This window comes from Lissotriton vulgaris, chromosome 5 (genome assembly GCF_964263255.1).
Source record: "Lissotriton vulgaris chromosome 5, aLisVul1.2, whole genome shotgun sequence".
Taxonomy (NCBI): domain Eukaryota; kingdom Metazoa; phylum Chordata; class Amphibia; order Caudata; family Salamandridae; genus Lissotriton; species Lissotriton vulgaris.
In genome coordinates, this window is record NC_141693.1 from 1,446,551,604 (window position 1) to 1,446,575,260 (window position 23,657).

The 23,657-nt window shown below is 46.0% G+C and overlaps 1 protein-coding gene across 1 annotated transcript in view; it reads left to right on the plus strand.

Moving 5' to 3' along the window:
• The first annotated feature begins 602 nt into the window (after positions 1-602).
• Positions 603-23,657, plus strand: part of LOC147712717 (uncharacterized) — a 28,369-nt gene continuing 5,314 nt past the window's right edge. Inside the window, exon 1 of the mRNA XM_086919695.1 lies at positions 603-2,244. Within this exon, the coding sequence (XP_086775821.1) occupies positions 808-2,244 (1,437 nt within the window). The 5' untranslated portion in view covers positions 603-807. The remainder of the gene's footprint in view (positions 2,245-23,657) is intronic.

Genomic DNA, 23,657 nt, shown 5'->3' on the forward strand with positions numbered 1-23,657 from the left:
CTGGAGGGAGACCTAAGAGGCCGAGGAAGGTTCCAGCCGGTGGGGACGTCCCGGTTCCCTCTGCCCCTCTCGAGGCGCCGACCCCAGTACCGATAGAGGGGAATCCAATCCCGGGGGTCGTCTCCCCGACATCCAAGGAAGACATGCCCCCCGAGCTGGCAGCACAGCTAGCAGCGTGGTTGGGGGATAGTGGTGATGGCGCCACGGCTGCCGAGGCACAGGCGCTGATAAAAGGGCTTCGTGAGAAGAAAGAGGCAGCTAGAGTGGCGGGGATAGACAAGCCGCAAGCGGCAGAAGCTGCGTCCGGTGCAGGTAAGCGGCCATTGCCGATTGCAAGGGACGAGTCAGCACCCTCTCGTAGAGAGAGATTGGGACAACATGTGCCGTTAGCTATAAAAGAGAAGATCTGGGCGGGAGAGTACGTGAATATCTTTTCCCTGCTTGTTGATCATTATGATGTGGAGCATGTGAAAAGTCAGAAGGACTTGATGCATCCGAGTGTTTGGCGCGCAAAAATGGCCGCCTTTAAGGTTAATGAGAACATTGGCAACTGGGGCAATGCATGGGGTATTTTCACATCGATTTTTGGGGAACGTAGGCCCGAGTTGCTCCCTGAGTTTCCCGTTTACCAATCACGAATTATGGGTTACTCGACAACGTATCAAGGTAACCATTGGTTTTGTTATGACAATCTGTTCAGAAAGGAAAAGGAACATAACAAGAGTTTGACTTGGGATTGTTACGATTCGTTAACTTGGGACAAAATGAAAGAATCAGGAATGTTAAGAATGCCATTGGTCGGGAGCAATGTTGTTGATTACTCCCGCCAGAATGTGGGGACGCCCTTTCGACCAAGTACGAGCACCGACGACCAGTCAAGGCCCGCAGGCAATACAGGGAAAAAGGGTTTCTGTTTTAATTTCAACAAGGGGAAATGTACCAGGCCTCCGGGATCGTGTAAGTTCAAACATGAGTGTAGTACGTGTGGGTCGTCCCATCCTGAGTCATCGTGCAGAGCCAGAACGGGTGAGAATGGGGGTAAGGGGGGCGCCAAACAGGTCTAAGCTAGGCCGAGGGGCGCCTTTACCAACCCCGATTGATACCTTGGCAATGATTCCCTGGCTCAGCGAATACCCGGATCGTACTTCTGCCGGGGTGCTACGGAACGGTTTTACACATGGTTTCCGCATCCCGGTAGGGGACTTTCAGGGTGTAGGGACGTGCAAAAATCAACTTTCCGTTTTACAACATACATCGGTAGTGCAGGAGAAAATTCAGAAAGAGGTTAGCCGGGGACGGGTCGCCGGCCCGTTTAGTGAACCTCCGGTACCAGGTTTCGTTTGTTCTCCGTTAGGGGTGGTCCCCAAGAAGGACCCGGGTGAGTTCCGTTTGATCCATAATCTGTCTGCTCCACGAGGTCTTTCGGTGAACGACGCAATTGATCCAGAAGTTTGTTCGGTGCGATACGCATCTTTTGATGAGGCAGTAGCCATCTTGAATCGCCTGGGGCACGGGACGTTGATGGCGAAATCTGATATCGAGTCAGCGTTCCGGTTGCTCCCGGTACACCCAGACGATCAGCGTCTTTTGGGATTCGGGTTCCAGGGATCATTTTACATGGATAGGTGTATGCCAATGGGTTGCTCTATTTCATGTGCTTACTTTGAGCAATTCAGTACTTTCCTGCAGTGGGTGTTCACTGAGACAGCGGGTTTCCGAAATGTAATGCATTACCTTGACGACTTTCTGTTCCTTGGCCCCGCCGGTAGTCCCGAATGTGCTCAGGCTTTAGACAAATTCTGTGTGTTAATGGGTCATCTCGGCGTGCCGTTGGCACCGGGTAAAACTATGGGTCCCACGACTTGCCTCGAGTTTCTGGGGATCGAGTTGGACTCAAGGGAGGGGTGCTTCCGTTTACCAGCTAGCAAGGTGTCGAAATTTAGGGCAGCCCTCCAAGTATGTTTAACTGCATCCAAGGTTACACTGCATCAGTTGCAACAGTTAGTGGGAAAGTTGAACTTTGCCTTGAGAGTGATACCAATGGCTCGCCCCTTTTCCCGCTCAATTGCCCAAGCGATGGTTGGCCTGAAGGAGGGTCATCATCGCACAAGGTTATCGACTGAGGTCCGCCAGGACATGCGGATTTGGTTAGCATTCTTGGCGGACTTCAATGGCCGAGTTGTCTGGAACAAGCCAGTCATGTCCTCCGATGAGCTTGGGCTATGGACAGATTCAGCAGGAAGCGTAGGTTTTGGCGCCATCTTCGGCACAAAATGGTCGGCACAGAAGTGGCCCCTATGGTGGCACGAGAAGGGGCTGACAAGTAACATCGCTTTCCTCGAATTATTTCCCATTCTGGTGGCCCTGAGAACCTGGCCAGAAGGGTTCAGAGATCATTCTGTTGTGTTCTGGTCCGACAATATGACCGTGGTAGAATGCATCAATAGTCAGGCAGCCCGTTGTAAATTGATTTTGAGGCTGCTCAAAGAAATTGTCTTACTGTGTATGCAACTGAACGTGGTATTCAGAGCAAAACATGTCCCTGGGGTGATGAATCAGGCCGCTGATGCACTGTCTCGTTTTCACATGCAGGCTTTCTCGGGCTTCCTTCCTTCAGCGGACCCGGAGCCGGCACCCTTCCCCGAAGCTCTCTGGTCTCTCGGTGCCCCGAACTTCGTCACCTCGTGGGAGAGAGTCTAGCACCCAGGACAAGGAAGGCATATGAAGGGGCGTTCCAGGCCTATTTAGCCTTTTTGGGGGCAGAGAGAGGGGGACTTTGGGGGCAGGAGGAGTTGGTAGTACTTTTCCTGATGTCCTTACGTAGGGCTGGGAAATCGGTGGCCACGGCCCAAAGGCATCGTGCCGCCATTTCCTTTGTTGCCAGGGCCCATGGCATCCTGGACCCGACAGCGTCTTTTACGGTACAGAAAGCGCTGCGAGGGTGGCAACGTCTGGAGGGTCGCAGAGTAGACGTAAGACGACCGATAGGTCTAGACAGGTTGTCCCAGTTGCTGACCACACTCCCTAACACATGCTCGTCCCCGTTCGAGACCTGTTTGTTCCGGACTGCATTTATGCTGGCATTTCACGGGGCTATGAGAGTTAGTGAGCTAGTGGCAAGGAACAAACGGGATGTGACGGGGGGCTTGTGCAGGGAGCAGGTTCAGATCAGGGGTGATGCGATGATTGTCTCCTTTCTCAGGTCCAAGACTGACCAAGATGGGAGGGGGGACTGCACGATCATCCGCAGGATCCCCGAGTCATCCATGTGTCCGGTTCAGTGCTTAGAAGATTACCTAGCACGAAGGGTGGCATCATGGGGGGGGACATTGTTGAGGCATGTAGACGCCACCCCGCTGACGAGGTTTCAGTTTCAGCGGGTGCTTGCAATGGCCATTGCCGCAGCGGGCTTGGACCCGGGTGAATTTGGGACCCATTCCTTTCGTATAGGGGCTGCCACAGAAGCTACAGCCAGGGGTCTCAATGTAGAACAAGTGAAACGGGTGGGGCGTTGGTCCTCCAATTGTTATAAGAGGTATGTGCGATTGCACATGTTGTGAAGCTGTAATCATGTACTCACGCTTCTTGTCTTTTGTTTGTTTTCAGTTGCGCAAGCCTACGCGGCAGGGCGGACTGTGCAGTTGACCCAACACCAGGCCAGCGGTCACACATCACCGGCTGAGAGAAAGGAGGTGTGGGTTGTAGGCCACTCATACGTGAGACGGGCCGCAGACGTATTCAAAGCAGGTGATATGATTCACGTACCTGGGGAATACGGGTACAGAGTGTCCTTCTACGGAAGGGGCGGTCTCTGTATTGACCAGTTTCAGGCATTTTTTGAGGGTTTGTTAGAGCGGATGAGGTCACCGCCGTCCATAGTCATAGTACATTTGGGGGGCAATGATCTAGTCACCACCGGTAGACGACTTCTCCTGGAGGCTATGCTTTCCACGGTAAGTTGGTTAGCAAGGAGAGTTCCGGGGTGTACAATTGCGTGGTCTCATATGATCCCACGAAAAGTGTGGCGGGGGGCTATCTCGATCCCTGCTTTGAATCATTCCGTTAAAAAATTGAATAACAAAGTGAGTCGGTTGTTCCGTTCCAAGACATTACATTCGATCTCGCATAGTTGTATTAATGATGACAGTATGTATTTGCGGGATGGTGTGCATTTGTCGAGGGTGGGCAATGAGTTACTCATAGGTGACTTCCTAGCTTGGTTAAAATCGTTAAAACATGACCTTTAGGTAGGAGTTTGGTGGGGGGTCCGGATAGCCGGTCAACTATCCGGACCTGTGGCGGTAAGGTCATGATCGGTGAGCACTAATTGGTAGATCCCTATGAGTGGGCGTCACCCAACACGGATGGGAGCGCTCGGGGGAGGTGGCCATTGGCCCCTCAATGGGGAGGCGGTCCCGTCTAAGGGCGGGTCGCCGGAAGTTAAGGAAAGGCGGTCAAGGCCCCTTCCTGTGTAGGAGGGGTTACAGCCCCCTCCTGAGGAATTTCCCGGGGCCAGGGTCATCTGCGACGGCAGATGCGGTAAGTTGTGTGGGGTGGGGGGAGGTCCACGATACCTTCTAGATACCACACACAAGTATTCGAACGACCTTTAAATGGCGTCGAGTCTTAAGTGCCCCCGACAAGTCAAGGGAAATTGTTAGTAGTTGCACTTGAGGTAAGCCTCTGTGCTGTCGCCCTTCCCAAGTGGGAGGGGTAAGTCTGGTTAGGGATCTTGACACCGGTTATGACCTTGCCGTTGGCCCTTAAACGTTAGGATGTACAATTTCAGTGTTTATAGAGAATGTTTCTGTAGGATGCTAGTTCGGCTAGGAGAACCTCTGTATTAGAGAATATGTTAAGATTAGCCAAACATCGCAAATGTGATAATGAAATTGTACATAATATGAAACGTTTAATGTTTAATTTTTTGTTTTAATAAATACGGCCGCGGGAGGGTCACTCCCTCCCACATCCAAAAACTTTGAAGAACTGTTTCCGGTTTCCCTTCTTTTGGGGATCGTGTTGAGAGGGGGTGGCGGGTATCTCAGCCATATGGAAAGGGGCGACCACTCGGTCCCCCCGAACGTATGGCGGAGTGCCTCGATCCCCCCGGGAAGCCATTTTTGGGCGGGAGGCGCGTCTCGGCTGGTATGCCCGAAGCGGCGTAGCCGGGGCGCGCCTGTTCCCGCCCTAGAGTGGGCTGGCCTAGACACTGACGCAGCCAGCCACGCCCTCGGGACGGGCAGGGGCGGGTTTACGCCCGCCCTGAAGACGGATAAAAGGAGACGCAAGGCCGGAAGACGTCCTCTTGTTCTTGTGCTCCGAAGCTGCACCTCCTCGCTACACGTGAGCTCGGGACAGAACAAAGAGCCAATTTTGACCCACCCACCAGCCCCTGAGGACAGCAAGTTGTTGTGCAATAAAGTGGATTTTCTAAGTATGTTCTTCCTTTTTCGTTTACAGGTTGTGAAAGTATCAGTTTTGTTGTTTTTCATAATAAAGTATGGTGAATATCATTTAGGTTGTTACGATTAAAAGGACTTGATGTAGTGTTGCTTTTTGAGCATGCTCTTTCGGTCGTAGCGACCAATGTTTTCATAAGTTCGAATTGTCGTATTTATTTTTTGGTAGGCGGTAAGGTCATGATCGGTGAGCACTAATTGGTAGATCCCTATGAGTGGGCGTCACCCAACACGGATGGGAGCGCTCGGGGGAGGTGGCCATTGGCCCCTCAATGGGGAGGCGGTCCCGTCTAAGGGCGGGTCGCCGGAAGTTAAGGAAAGGCGGTCAAGGCCCCTTCCTGTGTAGGAGGGGTTACAGCCCCCTCCTGAGGAATTTCCCGGGGCCAGGGTCATCTGCGACGGCAGATGCGGTAAGTTGTGTGGGGTGGGGGGAGGTCCACGATACCTTCTAGATACCACACACAAGTATTCGAACGACCTTTAAATGGCGTCGAGTCTTAAGTGCCCCCGACAAGTCAAGGGAAATTGTTAGTAGTTGCACTTGAGGTAAGCCTCTGTGCTGTCGCCCTTCCCAAGTGGGAGGGGTAAGTCTGGTTAGGGATCTTGACACCGGTTATGACCTTGCCGTTGGCCCTTAAACGTTAGGATGTACAATTTCAGTGTTTATAGAGAATGTTTCTGTAGGATGCTAGTTCGGCTAGGAGAACCTCTGTATTAGAGAATATGTTAAGATTAGCCAAACATCGCAAATGTGATAATGAAATTGTACATAATATGAAACGTTTAATGTTTAATTTTTTGTTTTAATAAATACGGCCGCGGGAGGGTCACTCCCTCCCACATCCAAAAACTTTGAAGAACTGTTTCCGGTTTCCCTTCTTTTGGGGATCGTGTTGAGAGGGGGTGGCGGGTATCTCAGCCATACAGTCCTTTCATTAAACTGAAATGTGGTCGGCCTACTTGGAGGACAAAGGTCAATAGGTGGAGGAAGGGACCAAGAAGAAACAGACCATTAAAGGCAATTGAGACTTTGTGCTAGAGTATGGCTAGCATCCTGGGGTTCTTTCAAGTCTTCAGATACAGCTTGATTTTCCCTTTACTGCTACATAATCATTTGAGCTAAACCAGAAAGGGTAATGGCCTTAAGGTCCATTATGTCCACCCAGGAGAGTCATTTGTGAGCTCGTCGTTTTGGCTCGATCATGATCGTCATGTAGATCGTGGAAAGACAATATGGATTTTAGAGCAGCAGAAACCACTCCCCCAACACTGTCTGCCCCCACCTCCATATTTGTATATACATAGGATATATAGACACGAGTGAGGAAGGGGATTTTGATAAGAGAGAAAAAAGAACATCCGACCCTGGTGGCTTCTTATAGGGATTGCCTAGGACATCTTGCCATGAGCTCACTCATCTCACAGACGTTCCTTGATTGCAGAAGGGTATATTAGCACTAAGTAATAAACCATCATCTAATAATTTTCAAAGTGTTCTGGCTATTACACGTCACCTGAGTAGTTTGTATCCAATAATACACTGCCATCCTTGAAAAGTGGGCGTGTGATGAACTTCCTAACAAGAAAGAAACATTTGTGTTTAGAAGCTGTGTTGTAGAACTGTTTACCACAATAAGTAGAAATAAAAACTAGAATCAGAACCTATAGGCACAAAGCCAATTGTTTTTACAGGAAATCCAAGAACTTTTCAAGGTGATGTCTGAGATTAAACTTGTAAAGAAGGTAATTAGGACAAATTGCAAGCTATCCCCAGTAAAAGTAAGTCCTTTGGAAATATTGTCCACCAGGATATATACCATACACATGGCAGAACTGTTCTACGCAAATGCAAGTAACTAAACAACAATATAGCAATCACATGTACATTGAAACATTCAGCTTTGTTCAGGAGGCACTCTCGGGTTCTTCATCTGGCTAAACTACAAAATAGGAGTGGATGGACTCAATCATTTTTTTGACTCTGAGGCATGATACTGGATGTCACACCTTTCACCCGTAATTGAGCAGATCGTAAACACAAAACTTCACCTTACCCCATGTCACACCTGTACTTCCCTGTTGCTTAAATACTGCCATTAAATAAAAGGGCCAGTGAAGTTCCTGGGTTACGTGATTGGAAGCTAAATGACAGGAAAATAACTCTTTGTAGTTTCACTATTTATTTTATAGTGCTTCATAAGGCGTTTGAACGCTGAGGACTGTACAGGAAGGCAGACAGAGAGAGAGAGAGAGAGAGAGAGAGAGAGAGAGGAAGAATGAGTTAGAATCAATTTCAAAGTTTAAAAAACTCATCTTCCCATGATGCTGTTTTAAAACGTAAATAGCTTTCTCCTCTGTTTCTTATTGCGAGCCGATTTTTTTTATGTTTTTTGCTTATTGTTATCAGCTCTGTTACTGCTGGCTCTTTGTGGCATTTCTTATTATTTGATAAAGCTTATTAAACAAAAAAACAAAAAAACTCATCTGATGTTCTTATGCTGTGTCTGTTGAATGTATATGGAGTATCAGTTGAGAGCAGGTGAGAATAGTTCTGTTTTCAGAACTTTCCTGAACAGCTAGTGGTCGGATTGGGATCTAAGACTAATGATGAAGGTGCTCTATCCTTGAGTAGTCGGGCCCAACTGCATATTTCATCATCTTGTAGGGTCTTGCAGTAATGCTGGCTAGGCTTCACTATGCAATATTCATACTAATAAATCCCTAACTCAGTCCTGGTAGTGTGCCACAGAGCAGTCAGGCTTTACTAGAGGAACATGTGGTAAGTTTTTCAGGGTTCAACATGGATAATAAAAATAAATAATAAATAAATCCACATTTGTAAAGCGCACAATCACCCGCAAGGGTCTCTAGGCGCTGGGGGCCGTCGGGAAGATTAAGCAAGCTATTGCCCAGAGACACATGGTGCTGGGCTAATCTGCCGCCAGAACCGGGCATCGAACCGTGATCCCCAGATTCCAGCGTCAGTTGCCCTGGCCGCTGCGGACAGAACACAAAAGAAATCCAACACAAATTTCTAAAACTAGTGCAGGCTTTTATATAAGTTTAGACACCAAAACAACACAAACAGATAAGTATAACTGGAGTTATAGATTTTCCAAGGAAAAAAAAATCAGTGTAATTCACTACTGCAAAACATTAACGTTGCGGTCAATTGAGAAAACAGCTAGTGACAATCGGTCTCTTGCAGGTTGAGTCCAGTGGAAATCACTTGGGGTTAAGGTAATGCAGGTCACATGACCAAGTCTTAAGTCAGTTCAATTTTACCTGGCTCCAGGGGGCCTGGGTGCAGAGTTGTCTTAGCTGTCCTTGGTGCTGAAGCGGGAGCCGCAGCAGTGCTGAATTGACCAATAAACGGTGTTGGTGAGGAAATGGCTCCAAAATCTTGACAAGGGGGCCACTGAGGTGGTGATCTAAAAGTGTCGCAGGTACCCCTCGAAGTGCAGCATCGAACAACGGTCGTGGCAGCTGGACTGGTCACCAACAAGCCTTGGCTGCAGTAAGATCATCTTTGGGTTACTTCGATGTCCTGGAGTCTGGGGGGAAATGGTAGTCATAACAACAAAGGGTGTCCAGGAGTCGCCACTCAATGTTTGTACTCGAGACCTCTCAACCAGTGACTATATGAGTTAGACTGTGTGTGCTCAGATGTGAAGAAACGTTTAACTACTCATATATACGACATGCAACATGGGTAGGAATTTTTCCCATCAGTTGCCGTTCTGTACCACCATTATCACATCATGTGGGTTCTCCAGACCCAGGAGTTAGTATACAAGATCAATCACACTCTAACAGGTGTGAGGAGTAGGGAGACCGATGTAAAATGTTTGTGTGATGGTATCAAAATATGGTGTTTAAACAAAAAGTTGTACACCTGAGGGAAAGCAGTGCAGTGAGTGTAAAGTGATAAGTGAGTAAAATTGGGTGAAACTGAGTAGAAAAGTGATTTATTAGTATCTCTCAGACCCCAAGGTTAAAAACAAGTGAATAAGTAGATTTGACAAAATATCTACCGGCAAGAGGTCAACATGTTTCTGCATACCATCGGAAGATTTTCCTTATGCATTCGTCAGGACCTAGATGGTGCTACTGCTTGCAATTAAATAAGTGAAGTTAAAAGGGAAAAATTTCACCTGAAAAGCAGGTGTAGAATCTCCACCACAGTCTACAAAAGTCACATAGGAGACAAAGAAAAGAGAAAAACATTACACATATTAGAGAATGCACTCAGTACATCGTGCTATTCTGGTGGTCACGTATTGACATTTAGACAGACGTGATAACACTCACCCAAAACTTGTGGGGATGGCGCCTCACCTCGCCTGGCAGCAGCTCAGGTAGAATAGGAGCACCGCTCTGTTTTGCAAAACATAATCACAGGGACACTCAACCGATTCCGTTAAAACAAGACAAAACAACTATCATGTGTGTCTCCGATAGCGTGAGAGACAACTTGTAAGTTTTCAAAATGTCATCGGTGCCGTACCGGAAAAGTTATACAAGTATAGGCTTCTATCACTGTAAAGCTGAAGGGCTCGTAGCGGACAGGGTTGCCTATCTAGATTACGTAACCGCACTCTCACCTCTCCGTCGGTGTCTCCAAGCGTCCCTCTGGGCTGTTCTGGAGAGGCACCGAACAAGAGAAAAGGGCGGGTATATGAGTAAAACCAGTGTGGTGCATGATGGGAGTCGTAGTTTTTTTAGGTGACAAGGAAACTAGGAAAATGGCTCAATGATTTCATAATGACATCCACGGTATTGGTTCGTTCAGGCCATCCTTGTCACTGTTTAATTTGTAAACCCACTTCTGCTCTATTTTGAACAGAAACTTTCCGACATCAGGGCAGTGATCAGGTATCGTCGGCTGTTCGAGTATTGTCCACTTAAACTCACTGGGACCATGGCCTTTTTCCAGAAAGTGGGCTGTCAGGCGAGTTGCTTGTTTACGACAGCGAACTGTGCTCTTGTGCTCGCCAATTCTTATTTTGGTTTTACGGGTTGTCATCCCCACATATCTCTTTCCGCACGGGCAAGTGATCATGTAAATTGTATTCTCGCTGTTACAGTTCGTGAACTTACGCTGTTGCCATGGGCGCATAGTTCCGATATCCACACTGGTGGACTTGGTGGTTTGTGAACATGCCGAGCAACTGCCACACGGATGGTGTCCTTGTACTGGCGGTAGGTCCCAAAGTGCTCCCACTTGTCTAGATTGTTTAGTTTTGGGACGAGTGTGAACTAGGTGGTCTTTTGTGTTGGGTCCTCTTTTGAAGGCAAAAAGTGGCGGTGGTAAAGTTTCTCCACTAGAATTCAAAATAGACCAATGTTTGGTTACTATTTTCCGTACCTCATTAGATCTCGTGTGAAAAGTGTTCACGAAGGTCATACTGTTAGATCTTTCTTTCGGAATAGTCTCCAATAGGGCATCCCTGTTATTATTAGAGTCCCTTTTCTTCGACTGGCGGATGATTTTGGCTGGGTATTTCTTTTCTCGTAAATATTCTGAGAGTGTCTCAGAGTGTTTTTCGAATGACTCTTTTGTTGAACAGTTTCTCCTGAGTCTCAGGAATTGCCCAAAGGGCAAGTTATCCCTGAGCGCCCGGGGGTGGCAACTATCGTAGCTCAGAAGAGCATTGCGTGCCATGGGTTTCCTGTACAGTTCCGTTTTTAATCCGTCTTCTGTGACCACTATCAAGAGATCTAAGAACGGTAGTTCCTTTCTACTGAACTCTAAGGTGAAGTTCAGAAATTCATTGCAGTTGTTAAGCCAATTGTGGAACTCTAACAGACTGGCCTCAGATCCTCTCCATATGACAAAGACATCATCTATGTATCGCTTCCACAGGCGAAGCGATACATAGTATGGGTTGTCTTGGTGCAGTATTTTTGTTTCTTCTAGTACATGAACATAGAGATTCGCCAGACTAGGTGCAAAAACACTGCCCATACTGGTGCCAGAGGTCTGGAGGTAGATGGTATCCTCGAATTTAAAGTAATTGTCTTTCATTGCCATTTCTGCCAATTCCATAATGAAGGAAACTGGAGTAGTTGTCTGTAGGTCCCTTTCTTGAAGGATATTGCCTACCACTTCCAAGGTCTCTGTTTGAGGGATTGACGTATACAGAGACTCTACGTCAAAGGACACAAGTAGATCCATGGAACTATCAAAGTTTACGTCCGGAAGTAAACGTAACATATCCTTTGTGTCCTTGAGATATGTCGGCATTTCTTTGACAATAGGATTAAGGAAGTGGTCCACAAATGTAGAGAGTGGCTCTAAAACTGAACCTATGCCAGAGATGATTGGTCTCCCGGGTGGTGGTCTCTTCTGTTTGTGCACCTTTGGTAGGCAGTAGAAATAGGGGATCGACGGGTGAGAGGTACAGAGAAATTGACCTTCTTGTGGAGTGATCCATCCTTGAGATGTCGCCTCTTCCACTAGATGGCTGATCTTGGTTTTGAGCCTTTCAGTGGGATCGTCTTTCAGAGGTAGGTATGACTTGCGATCGTGTAGTTGCCTAAGACATTCTTGTCTATAGGTTTCTTTGTCGAGGATCACGATGCCACCGCCCTTATCTGCAGGCTTTATAATGATCGATTCATTGGATGACAGTGACTGTAGTGCTAGTTTCTCTCTATTCGGTAGGTTTACAAAGGACTTTGGTTTCTTTGTTTTGTAGAGACGTTCAATGTCTGTTTCAACAGCTTCTTCAAAAGTTTGAACCCTACTAGGTAATCCAATTGTTGTGGGATTAAAGGTCGATGGTTTCTTCAGACCAGTATTGACGACAGAGTCTGTGTTTTCTCCAGGATTCTGTTTGGCAAAGAGGTAGTGGAGTCGAACCTTCCTGAACAATTTAGAGATCTCTATTTGGGTGGTAAAATGGTCCCCTTCGTTGGTTGCCACGAAGCCTAGTCCACGGTTCAGGAGTTGTTCCTCGTCTTCGGACAGGTTGTAGGAACTCAGGTTGATTACGAGGCTGGTTGATCTGGGGTTATGCTCGTCCCTGCTCTGTCCTGCGGGATCTTCTTCCCATTCCTCAGGTCCATAGTTGGTTGTTGCAACGGGGTCGTCCACCGGACCTGGGATCCTTGTCCCTGTCTTCTTCTCCCTCTGTTTGTCCTCTGGCCATACCCTAAAAAAGGCGGTTGTCCTTGGGGTTGCTGCATTTGTGGAGGGAAGAAAGGGGGTCCCATTTGGGGAAAGTTGGGGCCATACATCCATGGGCCCGGTTGCCAGAAGGGTTGGAACTGGTTTTGACCAAAATTGTTGAAGTTGCCTCTGTTGCCTCTTCTATTACCACGTCCTTTGTATGGTCGTCCATTTCCTCGTTGTGATGTATCCGAATCACTGGAGTTGTCGTCAGAGCTTGAGGTAGCATAACTAGAACCCCTTCGACCTCCATTCTGGTTAAATGTAGGTGCTACATAGGAATCACTGGTGTATGGATACACCTTCTCGCTGGAGAATTTAGCTAAGTCTTTTTAAATTTCTCCATTTTTGTAAAGAGAATGGATTCTTTGAATTCGGTATTCTTTTTGTTGGTATCATCCTGCCCCGTTTTGTAAGCAGGGTTCTTTAGGGTGGCCTTGATTTTACCTTCTAGGAGTTGGATCTCAACTAGGATTTTATCAGCTACACGTTTGACTGTTTTAATAATAAGGACTAGCCAGTCCCTTGTGCATCGCCAGGCGATTAATGACCAATCTTTTAGAAATTCCTTATCATCCAAGAATAACCTCGGTGTGTTGGTCACAATAAGTCCTGACGGTGCACAATCCCCATGGAGGTACTGGGCCATGATGGTTCCGTGTACTAAAGTTCTTGAGTGAGATTTTTTTAGGATCAAGATCTTACTCCAACCCTCATCTGAAGTATTAGCTGCGGGCGGGGTATTCCCCAGTAGACTAGGGTTGTCATCTAAGATGTTTTGAATTTCTGCCTCTTCAAAAGCCAAACCGCTGTTCGATGCCATTTGTAACACTAGAGAGTTTGCCAAGTTCTTCACAAAAAGGGGAGCGTTCAGTGACTAAAGTAGGAGTCAAAACAGAGCTAAGTTACAGGCCTATGTAAGCCCGTTCTTTTCAATAGAAGACCCACAGCCGGGGCTGTACTCAATCACAAAACACACTATTTAACGGAGGGTCTAAGGGCAGGTTTTACGACTCAAGACTGGACACAGGCCCCTACACAACTTATAACAACAAAGGGTGTCCAGGAGTCGCCACTCAATGTTTGTACTCGAGACCTCTCAACCAGTGACTATATGAGTTAGACTGTGTGTGCTCAGATGTGAAGAAACGTTTAACTACTCATATATACGACATGCAACATGGGTAGGAATTTTTCCCATCAGTTGCCGTTCTGTACCACCATTATCACATCATGTGGGTTCTCCTTACCCAGGAGTTAGTATACAAGATCAATCACACTCTAACAGGTGTGAGGAGTAGGGAGACCAATGTAAAATGTTTGTGTGATGGTATCAAAATATGGTGTTTAAACAAAAAGTTGTACACCTGAGGGAAAGCAGTGCAGTGAGTGTAAAGTGATAAGTGAGTAAAATTGGGTGAAACTGAGTAGAAAAGTGATTTATTAGTATCTCTCAGACCCCAAGGTTAAAAACAAGTGAAAGGTAGATTTGACAAAATATCTACCGGCAAGAGGTCAACATGTTTCTGCATACCATCGGAAGATTTTCCTTATGCATTCGTCAGGACCTAGATGGTGCTACTGCTTGCAATTAAATAAGTGAAGTTAAAAGGGAAAAATTTCACCTGAAAAGCAGGTGTAGAATCTCCACCACAGTCTACAAAAGTCACATAGGAGACAAAGAAAAGAGAAAAACATTACACATATTAGAGAATGCACTCAGTACATCGTGCTATTCTGGTGGTCACGTATTGACATTTAGACAGACGTGATAACACTCACCCAAAACTTGTGGGGATGGCGCCTCACCTCGCCTGGCAGCAGCTCAGGTAGAATAGGAGCACCGCTCTGTTTTGCAAAACATAATCACAGGGACACTCAACCGATTCCGTTAAAACAAGACAAAACAACTATCATGTGTGTCTCCGATAGCGTGAGAGACAACTTGTAAGTTTTCAAAATGTCATCGGTGCCGTACCGGAAAAGTTATACAAGTATAGGCTTCTATCACTGTAAAGCTGAAGGGCTCGTAGCGGACAGGGTTGCCTATCTAGATTACGTAACCGCACTCTCACCTCTCCGTCGGTGTCTCCAAGCGTCCCTCTGGGCTGTTCTGGGGAGGCACCGAACAAGAGAAAAGGGCGGGTATATGAGTAAAACCAGTGTGGTGCATGATGGGAGTCGTAGTTTTTTTAGGTGACAAGGAAACTAGGAAAAGATGGAAAATGGCTCAATGATTTCATAATGACATCCACGGTATTGGTTCGTTCAGGCCATCCTTGTCACTGTTTAATTTGTAAACCCACTTCTGCTCTATTTTGAACAGAAACTTTCCGACATCAGGGCAGTGATCAGGTATCGTCGGCTGTTCGAGTATTGTCCACTTAAACTCACTGGGACCATGGCCTTTTTCCAGAAAGTGGGCTGTCAGGCGAGTTGCTTGTTTACGACAGCGAACTGTGCTCTTGTGCTCGCCAATTCTTATTTTGGTTTTACGGGTTGTCATCCCCACATATCTCTTTCCGCACGGGCAAGTGATCATGTAAATTGTATTCTCGCTGTTACAGTTCGTGAACTTACGCTGTTGCCATGGGCGCATAGTTCCGATATCCACACTGGTGGACTTGGTGGTTTGTGGACATGCCGAGCAACTGCCACACGGATGGTGTCCTTGTACTGGCGGTAGGTCCCAAAGTGCTCCCACTTGTCTAGATTGTTTAGTTTTGGGACGAGTGTGAACTAGGTGGTCTTTTGTGTTGGGTCCTCTTTTGAAGGCAAAAAGTGGCGGTGGTAAAGTTTCTCCACTAGAATTCAAAATAGACCAATGTTTGGTTACTATTTTCCGTACCTCATTAGATCTCGTGTGAAAAGTGTTCACGAAGGTCATTCTGTTAGATCTTTCTTTCGGAATAGTCTCCAATAGGGCATCCCTGTTATTATTAGAGGCCCTTTTCTTCGACTGGCGGATGATTTTGGCTGGGTATTTCTTTTCTCGTAAATATTCTGAGAGTGTCTCAGAGTGTTTTTCGAATGACTCTTTTGTTGAACAGTTTCTCCTGAGTCTCAGGAATTGCCCAAAGGGCAAGTTATCCATGAGCGCCCGGGGGTGGCAACTATCGTAGCTCAGAAGAGCATTGCGTGCCATGGGTTTCCTGTACAGTTCCGTTTTTAATCCGTCTTCTGTGACCACTATCAAGAGATCTAAGAACGGTAGTTCCTTTCTACTGAACTCTAAGGTGAAGTTCAGAAATTCATTGCAGTTGTTAAGCCAATTGTGGAACTCTAACAGACTGGCCTCAGATCCTCTCCATATGACAAAGACATTATCTATGTATCGCTTCCACAGGCGAAGCGATACATAGTATGGGTTGTCTTGGTGCAGTATTTTTGTTTCTTCTAGTACATGAACATAGAGATTCGCCAGACTAGGCGCAAAAACTCTCATGAATCTCTATGTTCATGTACTAGAAGAAATAAAAATACTGCACCAAGACAACCCATACTATGTATCGCTTCGCCTGTGGAAGCGATACATAGATGATGTCTTTGTCAGCCGACGATACCTGATCACTGCCCTGATGTCGGAAAGTTTCTGTTCAAAATAGAGCAGAAGTGGGTTTACAAATTAAACAGTGACAAGGATGGCCTGAACGAACCAATACGGTGGATGTCATTATGAAATCATCGAGCCATTTTCCATCTTTTCCTAGTTTCCTTGTCACCTAAAAAAACTACGACTCCCATCATGCACCACACTGGTTTTACTCATATACCCGCCCTTTTCTCTTGTTCGGTGCCTCCCCAGAACAGCCCAGAGGGACGCTTGGAGACACCGACGGAGAGGTGAGAGTGCGGTTACGTAATCTAGATAGGCAACCCTGTCCGCTACGAGCCCTTCAGCTTTACAGTGATAGAAGCCTATACTTGTATAACTTTTCTGGTACGGCACCGATGACATTTTGAAAACTTACAAGTTGTCTCTCACGCTATCGGAGACACACATGGTAGTTGTTTTGTCTTGTTTTAACGGAATCGGTTGAGTGTCCCTGTGATTATGTTTTGCAAAACAGAGCGGTGCTCCTATTCTACCTGAGCTGCTGCCAGGCGAGGTGAGGCGCCATCCCCACAAGTTTTGGGTGAGTGTTATCACGTCTGTCTAAATGTCAATACGTGACCACCAGAATAGCACGATGTACTGGGTGCATTCTCTAATATGTGTAATGTTTTTCTCTTTTCTTTGTCTCCTATGTGACTTTTGTAGACTGTGGTGGAGATTCTACACCTGCTTTTCAGGTGAAATTTTTCCCTTTTAACTTCACTTATTTAATTGCAAGCAGTAGCACCATCTAGGTCCTGACGAATGCATAAGGAAAATCTTCCGATGGCATGCAGAAACATGTTGACCTCTTGCCGGTAGATATTTTGTCAAATCTACCTTTCACTTGTTTTTAACCTTGGGGTCTGAGAGATACTAATAAATCACTTTTCTACTCAGTTTCACCCAATTTTACTCACTTATCACTTTACACTCACTGCACTGCTTTCCCTCAGGTGTACAACTTTTTGTTTAAACACCATATTTTGATACCATCACACAAACATTTTACATCGGTATCCCTACTCCTCACACCTGTTAGAGTGTGATTGATCTTGTATACTAACTCCTGGGTAAGGAGAACCCACATGATGTGATAATGGTGGTACAGACGGCAACTGATGGGAAAAATTCCTACCCATGTTGCATGTCGTATATATGAGTAGTTAAACGTTTCTTCACATCTGAGCACACACAGTCTAACTCATATAGTCACTGGTTGAGAGGTCTCGAGTACAAACATTGAGTGGCGACTCCTGGACACCCTTTGTTGTTATAAGTTGTGTAGGGGCCTGTGTCCAGTCTTGAGTCGTAAAACCTGCCCTTAGACCCTCCGTTAAATAGTGTGTTTTGGGAAATGGTAGTCACCTGAAACTTGCTGGAGATCAGGGCTACATTTCCTACAATGTACTAGGCCATTTACTTTTGGGCGGGCTGATGGCCAGTGATTCTTTGGTTCTGGGAGTGTCCAGTGCCTGCGGGCTGCAGGGGACTAGTACCTCTAGTCCAAGGGAGTTCTGGAGTTGCATTTGGTGCTCAGAAAAGATCCTCTTGCTTTTGGAACTGGTCTCTGGTCCAGGACGAGTCTCAGTCATGCAGTTACAGGGTGGTTGCCACAGGTGCAGGTTATCGTGCCTTTGCTTTGTACACGTCCCGAAGTCACAGACACAGATCTCTTCTTTGTCATATATTTCAAATTGAATGAGATCCAAGGTACTGGTGCCAGGGGTGCCCCTTAAATCCAAGATTTAGGGGCATTGGGAGTGTGGGTGCAAGTAGCGGATGGGCTACTAGCTCCAGCAGCCAATCCACACCTGAAGTGACCACATCCAGGGAGCAGGCCACCTTTTCCCTCCAGAATCCTCTATTCTACCACTTTTAAAAAGCAGAACCCATCCTCGGCTGCACAGAGCAAGCAGTCCACCCTAAGGGTGTGGCTAGCCTTCTGGGGGTGTACGCCTCCTGCTAATTTTTCCACTTGCCCAGGTGCAAATGTACCTGAGGCAGGAGGATGGCTTTGTCCTCTTTTGTAAGTCAGCCTGATTGCACATCAGAGGTGGTGTGGGCTTTGAAGCTCACTGCCTTGATGTGCCACTTCCCTAGACATCCTGTCAGGGAGGGAGGCGACACTTCCTGCCCAGGCAGGCCTTTGTTTCTGACTCCTGGGAGTGTCAAAACCTCCTGGCAGGGGTCAAAATCCTGTCTTGGCGGCACCACTAGGCTTCCAGCCAGGGCACAGGAAAGGCTGGGGCAACCTCTAAAGTAGCCACCTGGGTGCATGTCACATTAAATCTGACTTTGAAATAATGAGGTTTAATGAGACAAGTCGATTGATATTAACCATGAAATATTTCAGCGGGCAATAATGAAATTCGCAACCCCGGATGCCCAGGGGCCAGCCCGTGTTAGGCTATGGTCTCCTGACCACTTATAGTAGCCCTTAATGGAAAGTGAATATTTAGGGATATATAAGCTTGACTTCTATGTCTTCACCTTTAATATAATGCACCCTGCCACCTAGGCTTAGGAGGCCTACCTTAGAGGTGAATGGCAAATAATGCTGTGGCCTTGCCACACATGGTGAGGGCAAAATCAAATTAGAGCAGTTTACACTGCTCCTGCAGTATGCGATGGCAGGCCTGCTGTCATCCGTTTATTTGAGTCAATTAGGGAGGCACAAACAGTGCTTCAGGGCCTTGTGACCACTTTAACTCCCATGCCCTGGGTATCACAGGTACCATAAGGGGGTTAAAGTATTTGCCAATTGGGGATGCCAGTTTATATTGATCAAATTTACAGAGAAAGCACTGGCGCTGAGGCCTGGTTAGAAGACTCCAGTTAACCTTCAGAGTCATAATCATCAGCATTGGGGTAAAAGGTGTGGGGTGACAATACAAAATGGCACTTTCCTACATGACCCCACCCCCCCAGACGAAAGGTGATGAGCAACTAACCTACACCTGTAGTGGTAGAGGTACTCTTGTGGTCTGACACCCTGTGATGACCTTTGACTACATTATTTTAATTGACTTTAGCTTGTTATTTTATCCTAGTCTGAATGTATGATGTCCTGCATATGCTTGTTTCTCTTACAGGTTTCTTTCTTGTAATCTTGCAGTCTTTCAGTGGGAGCTGTCACGGAGTAGGACAGCCTTGCCAAGACCAGGATCTGTGGTATGTGCATTTGAAAGCGTGAGAGGGAGAGAGAGGTGTGGAATGTACTTTTTGGTTCCGAAGTACAGTGTTGTGGGCAGTGATGCACACATGTGCTCGGTGTTGTACATTGAGAGATAAAGTATGTGATGCTATAGGACATTGAGAGATGAAGTATGAGAATCTATAAGCAGTTGTGCAGAATTGTGCATTGGGTTGTACATTGATGAGAATTATAAAGTTCTTACTATTGGCTTTGACATGGCCTCATGTCATCCTTTTTTCTGACTCTGCCTTGCTTGAGCTTTTTCTGCATGCACAGCAGCGCTTGCAAGTTGTTTGGGTTATTCACGTTCAAGGATTGTTTTTGTGACAGATTGTTTAATGTACCCGGAAGGCTTTGTGAGCTTTGTCAAGATAAAGGCTGGAACATGGGAGATTTGGAGAGGGGGATGTGGGAACTCCATCCGGATGTATGACATTACAATGCATGCTTTTACCACGCATGCCTTTACAACACCGTTTTTACATCGCAAACCATTACAACGCATAACGCTTTGGGGTGCTGGATAGTGAAAAGTTTAATTTACTATTGTTATGTTATGTTATGTTAGATACTTTTGTATTGTGCACAGCTGCCCCAGCTAAGGGGCGTCCTGGCGCATGGCAGGTAATATGCAACACCCACAGGGAACACAACAGAAAGAGAGACAAAGGCGAATTATTAAAACAGAAAAGTTTTTAAAGCTTTGCGAAAGGCTAAAAGATCATCTAGCAACCGCATCTCTACTGGAAGTCCCCGTGGACACTAGGGAAGGTGTTGGATAGTAAATTAAACGTATTCCCTATCCTAGAGCGCCCCCCAGCACAATGCGTTGTAATGGTTTGCATTGTAAATACCGCGTTGCAAAGGCACTGCGTGGTAAAAGTTGCTTTGTAAAGGTTGTTCGCCACTCCATCCTGCCATGGGAATGCTTGCTAGGATCCTGGCCAGTTCTGGTAAGATTCTTCTTGCGTGGGGAGGTCTCTCCCGAACCTTCTAATGTGTTTTGACATTATAAAGCTGAGGGTTGTTGAATAATAAATCGGGAGTTTTGACTCCGAACGTGGACGGACACGTCTACTTCGGAGTGTGGAACCCTGACTGCTGAGGAACTCAACCACAGCTGTTTAACTTCCCCAGTTAGTAGTGGGCTGAGATGCAGTGTTTGCACCATGATGAAGTATTGAGTTTTGACTTGTGCCATTGTGATGCGTGGTTCCAGTGGCTGTGGTCATTTGAAGTGTTGAGTTTTGGTTATTGCTATTGTGATGTTTGGCCAGTGGCTTTGATCATTTGATGTGTTTTCTTTGTGATGTGTGAGTGAGTCAAGGTGCATCTCAAAAGTACTCATTTGTTGTATTCAGTGTATATATCTTTCTGATCTCTTGCAGGACGTCCAGCATACTATATTTTCTTCAGTGTTATCTCATATTATTTGTAGCTTGTTTATTCATGGTAGTGTGTTATTATTGCTTACATAAAAAACATATATATCTCTTTGTGTATTTGAATCTGTGCATTTGCCATCTTTTTGTTAGAGAGCATTCTGTAAAATAAAACCCCAAACCTTGTTCTAAAACAGAGAGAGTCCTTGCATTTTGTAAAATAAAACCCTTTTCTAAAGTTGTTGTTTGTTTTGTGTTAAAGTCTTTTGCTTCGCCGGGTTTTGAGCCATCGTGTGGGAGCTGTATTATCTGAGAGGGGAAAGCAATACAACACCCTGGTAGTTCTTATCATCTAAGTGGAAGAACTTGAAAAGGCAATCTGCATTGGCATTGTCAGTACCAGGTCTGTGTTCCACTGAAAAGACTACACTTTGTAGGGGACTGTACCACCTCAACAATTTGGGATTCTCTCCTCTTGTCTGCATCAGCCACCTGAAAGGCCTGTAGTCAGTTTGACCCTTGAAGTGAGTCCCAAACAGGTAGGGTCTCAGATTCTTCAAGGACCAAACCCCAGCAAAGGCTGTTGAAATTTAAAATCTGATTCTCTTGTTTTTTGATTGAGGTATGCATTTTCCCCCCTGCCCTACTTTCAGCCCTGGCTCTATCCTTGACACCACACCTGCATAAACATTGGTAAAGAATCTAGATTAGGGAATTGTAGGCTATGTATACATGCGGAGTCAGCGCAAAAGAACAGCTGGCGTCTGCTCTTGGTTTTTCAGACAATGATAAAGCCTCAAGCTAAGTTTACCCAGATAGCATATCTTGTTGTGCAGCCTTAGGATGCGAGGACTGCACAAAGACACCAAGGCTGTTGATTCTTACCGTTACCTCATTTATGTGTTTTTCCCAAAGCCCTATTGACCTCTGGGCATCACTTGTTTGTGATCTTTTGCTATAAAAACCCATGTAACTATCATTCAGTGTACTTCCTCCTTGAGTATCTCTATGGTGTTTACCGGATGAGGCCCCATTCATGAATGCTAATAAATGATCATTGGTTTGTACTTCACTTCAGTGTCGATTCCTCCTTACTTGTTAAAGAACCCGTGGATGACGGATGAGTTTTAAATAATCCGCTTCCACAAGGCTTCCCTCTCAATGGCAAGTCAACGCTGCTCTCTAGGGAGGAGTCACCTGATGATATCGGCAACAGGTAGGTCCTGGCCCTCATTTGTTTGTGACAACTCTTCCCCAATCCCATTCAGAAGTATCTGTTTGAATAATGAACTCTTTCCCATTGTCTGGTGCTTTCAAGACTAGTGCTGAGTACATACCCTCTTTCAGCGTGTCAAAAGCCTTTTGGCATCCTGTTGTCCAGATGACCTTCTTTGGCTCCTTCTTGGAGGTAAGCTCATTGAGAGGGGCCACAATGGTACCATACCCCTTCACTACTCTCCAGTAATTCCCAGTCAAGCCAAGGAAACCTCTGGCTTGGGTCTAGGTCTCGGGAGCCTCCCAATCTAGAATTGTCTGTAGCATCAGCTGCAGACGCTGCTCTTAACAAAAACAGTGGTTCTTTCAGGAATGGAACAATTTCTTTGATTCAAGATTTGCTTACCCAAAGGAAACCATACGAGGGTGTCGGCTGACACCCCCGTGAACAGGAACTACTGAAACCATTACTCTAGCTTCCCACGTGTTTTCAGGCTGTCCAACACACCTCCTGTCCTGATGAAGACCCGACACAGATGCATTCAAAACTTCATTCTGTTGTGACTATTGGTTTTAAAAGTGGACACACAAGAACTTATGTTTTGTTTATATGTATGAATATGTATGAATATATGTCACCTTTCTTATCCTTGTACAGCACGGTCATCACCACTCACTACCGGTCACTAAGGATTTCACGGTTCATTTTTGTTTTTTATGTTACTTTGTTTCGGACAGCCATTTATCCATTGATTAATACATGCAAGGTATATACTAAAGAGTAACCTTTGGTACTAAATTCAGTGTTGTGTGTCTTTGTTTCCCATACACCCGATTTTGCTGCATAATATGTATTAAGTACAGTGAATTAAAGAAATTGTTCTATTCCCGACAGGACCACTGTTTTTGTTTAGCTTCCAGACCCACGTTCTGAGAGTCACTGGGTTACCCCATTATAACTAATGGCAGAAGTTGCTCTTGGCCTCCATCTAGAAGGTGGCCCAAGTAAACAACTGAGCTCTGCCGTATCTGGCACTTACTAGCTTTGATAGTTGGGCCTGCCTGCTGCAGGGCCTGTAATACTTCTCGCAGGTGGACCAGGTGATCCTCTTAGGTGGAATTAAATACAACAATATCATACAGATATGCTGCACTAAAGTTGTCCAATCCTGAAAGAACTCGATTCACCAACCTTTGAAAAGTGTCAGGTGCATTTTTCAAGTCAAAAGGCATCACTTTAAACTGAAAGTGTCCTGGTGTTGAAAAAGCAGATTTCTCATTTGCTACTTTGGCGAGTCCAATCGGCCAGTTCCTGATGTTAAATCAAATGTAGTTAAGAATGTGCCTGCACACAACTTATCTATGAGCTCACCTGCTGTTGGTATGGGGTGTCCATCAGTTTTAGTGACTGTAATCCACACAAAACATCATCTCTGGTTTTCCACCCTTTGTGTGAGGCTTGGGGACCAGTCCCATTAGGCATGCCAGGGGACTGTCAGATGGTTCAATCACCCCAAGTTCTAGCATCTTGCTTACTTCAGATTTGATGCATACTTTAACTTTTGACAGGGAGGCTGACATCTGTATCCACTTCATTAACTATCCTACTCTTTTTCCTCAATAAAGTTTC